The 2,801-nt window shown below is 53.1% G+C and overlaps 1 protein-coding gene across 1 annotated transcript; it reads right to left on the bottom strand.

Moving 5' to 3' along the window:
- Positions 1 to 269: 269 nt before the first annotated feature.
- Positions 270 to 1,716, bottom strand: LOC123065131 (chitinase 10). Its single transcript, XM_044488489.1, has 2 exons — positions 938 to 1,716; positions 270 to 841 (listed from the first exon to the last, which is right to left on the bottom strand). The coding sequence occupies exons 1-2, from the start codon at positions 1,438 to 1,440 to the stop codon at positions 475 to 477; spliced, it is 870 nt and encodes a 289-aa protein (XP_044344424.1). The 5' UTR covers positions 1,441 to 1,716; the 3' UTR covers positions 270 to 474.
- Positions 1,717 to 2,801: the final 1,085 nt, after the last annotated feature.

The following is a 2,801-nucleotide window of genomic DNA, read 5'->3' as shown; positions in this document are numbered from 1 at the left end:
CTTTCATCAGTCTTATTATGGGTTGGGATTGCCTGAGGGCAGCCTTATATTCGATATACTCCCACCAGGGAGGCTACAAATTATCGGCTTGCCCCTGTCTCTGAAAAGTGAAGGTCAGCTCCAAGTGGGTATCGCTCAAATGAGGAACTAGAATATGAAAGCGCAAAATATCAGAACACCAACCGGATCGGAAACCTTATCCTAAACTTACTTCCGAAGACACAACGACTTTAGAGAATCTTGGTGTAGCTTTCAATTTGGTCAGGATATTTGTCATCCGTGCTCGCTTCAATTTCACTTGTTGACCGTACGATCAATGTTGTTTAAGAAAGAAACCTTAATTTATTAGATTTGTTATTACTAACAAAATACAAGTGTTTTTCTGTGTAGGCTTAGCTAAACTACAAATTCAAGCAACTAGCACGTGAGGCTATGTTTTCTCTCGATCGAGAAACGTGAGGCTACTCCCTTAGGCTAGTACGGGAGCTGGTGCGCGCAGTCGAGGTTGGGCCCGACGTCGACGCCGAGGACCTGGCAGTACCTCCGGTAGAAGCCGATCCGGTTGTTGACCCGCGCGTCGTCGGCGATGTTGCACTCGAGGCCACCGTTGACGATGTTGGTGACCAACCCGAAGCCGGCCGTGCGGTTCGCGGCGGCGTCGGCCCTGCTGGGGCAGTACTCGCCGACCATCACCTGGTGGCACGACGGCTTGGTCTCCCTGGGCGTCATCCAGAACCACAGCGCCGTCTGGAACGCCGTGTCCGAGCAGTTGGCCACCAGCTCCGGGTTCCGCAGCCCGTCGAACCCCAGGGCCTGCCCCGCCGGGCCGTAGTTGAAGTTCCTGTTCATCAGCCGGCCAGAGGTCAGCACGTGTGCGTTCTACCGAGCCGGCGCCATGAGTGAAATTTGCAGGTAAGCTCTGTGGATTTGTCAGTACCATGATATTTGGATGGGGCCTCGGCCGTGGTAGGACTTGCCGGGGTAGCACGGCCACTGCTTGTCGGTGGCGTCGCAGTAGTTGCTCTGCGGGCTGATCTCCTCCTTGTAGCACAGCCCCCAGGAGTAGGGGCCGTCCGGCGCGGTGGCCCAGCCGCCCGTCGTCTCGTGGGAGATCTGCGCGAGGAAGGCGGCGACCTCGCGCTTCCGCGTCACGAGGTCGCCGGTGGCGCCGAACTTGGGGAACTTCCTGGTGGCGCGGATGAAGGACGCGTAGGTGTAGAACCCCTTGGCGGGGCAGACGGCGTCGTCCTTGTGCAGGAACAGGGACGAGTAGAGTTCCTCCGTGACGATCGCCCCCACCGGGCCGCACTGCCCGGCGGCGCCATGCCGCGCGCTCACCACGGCCGCGGCGGCCGAGAACACGGCGACGGCGATGAGGAAACGGAGGTCGCGCGCCTGAGGTGCCATTGCTGGAGTGCTTATTGGCGGCTTGCTCGACATGAGGACACGCGTGTGCGTTTTATATCCGCTCCACCGGCTGCCTTACCGGTGGAGTGGCGCGAGGACATGGGGAATGCGACAATGGCGGCCGGCAGTGGTGTGGTGGGTGGGGGCGACGCATGCAGCTAGTGGCGCGGCCGTCGACGCAGTTTCTGACCGCGCCACCATTGGTTGACTTGATCATGTCAGCGCAAGGCAAACGATCGTGCGAGCCGGTCTGGGTCTCGCTCTCGATCACCACCGGGACGTGTACCAGAAGCGGAGCACCCATGCCGCAGCTCTTGCCTACACAGGCCATGCATGCAGGCGGGCTGAATAAGAAAGGGAGCAAGAGGAAGAGGAAGAGGTCGTAACGGCGACGGCAAAGTGGTCCGTCTGACCAAGAAACGGCCATGGATGGGCGTCCAAGCAACAAACCTTATTACATGGGGGACGGATAGCGTCCTGTTTGTTCCTAGTTGAATTGGCAAGTGGAGTCATACAAATCCAGAAGATTCAGCTATAGATTATGAATCGTAAGTGGAGCCGTGGTGCGTCCAAGCATTACATGCCGGAAATTGGGAAATCATTGCAGCAATGGGAAGACCATTCAGCATGCGGCCGGGTGCGCAGGGTATCTAATCGAAACCAGGTCAGCAGCTTACATGGTGAGTGGAGTTCGTTGGCGCAATACGACCGGTTAGTGCTGCAATATAAGAATGCGTCTCTTCTTTTTCCGAAGGAGGTAACTGGTAAGCATGCGTGTCTATTCGAGCTAGCGTTGACTGCTCTAGAGTGGAAGATATGTGCACAGCCTGCAAATCACGGCCGGCCTCTGCAGCAATACAATATCAAAATCTAATCTCGGGGCGGCTCTACCTTGGGCTGGTGTCCCTCAAGTATTAAGAGTTGACTTTGAACCACACATTCTTAGTTTGAGACGTCCAATACCAATAGTGATGTTGAATAGTGGCATATTAGGACAGAATGAATAAAAAACATTAGTAAACGGGAACTAGTATGATTACCTCAATTAAGAACAAAATTATAATGACTCCATCAACAATAATGCTTCAATGCTTTTTGAAAAGAAGCCTTTTGGGGCATTTCTTGATGCAAAGCCATTAAGAACAATGTTGTGATCAATGTTTTCCATGATATCCTTCTCAATTCTTCACATAGCCAAGCCATTCAATTTTTCTTGCAACATAGTTAGCCTCCGACAATTTTTCTAGTAGCTTCAATTTAGAGAAACTTCTTTTAGTTGAGGGTACAACATGTATCGTTAAGAGCATTCGATAGACAACGTCTACATTCAAATTAGAATAAAGTCCATTTTACTATCCTGAAAAAAGTCAGTGGTTCACATAACCCCCTGATCT

Source organism: Triticum aestivum, chromosome 3B (assembly GCF_018294505.1).
Source record: "Triticum aestivum cultivar Chinese Spring chromosome 3B, IWGSC CS RefSeq v2.1, whole genome shotgun sequence".
In the NCBI taxonomy this organism is placed as follows: Eukaryota; Viridiplantae; Streptophyta; class Magnoliopsida; order Poales; family Poaceae; genus Triticum; species Triticum aestivum.
This window is presented reverse-complemented; position numbering and strand designations above follow the sequence as displayed.

What these genes read in the sequence shown, in the direction of transcription:
- LOC123065131 (XM_044488489.1), bottom strand. Translation starts at nt 1,440, where the DNA reads ATGTCGAGCAAGCCGCCAATAAGCACTCCAGCAATGGCACCTCAGGCG. An exon ending in GGCCCCATCCAAATATCATG is followed by an intron (nt 842 to 937) that starts GTACTGACAAAT and finishes GCTGATGAACAG; the next exon opens with GAACTTCAACTACGGCCCGG.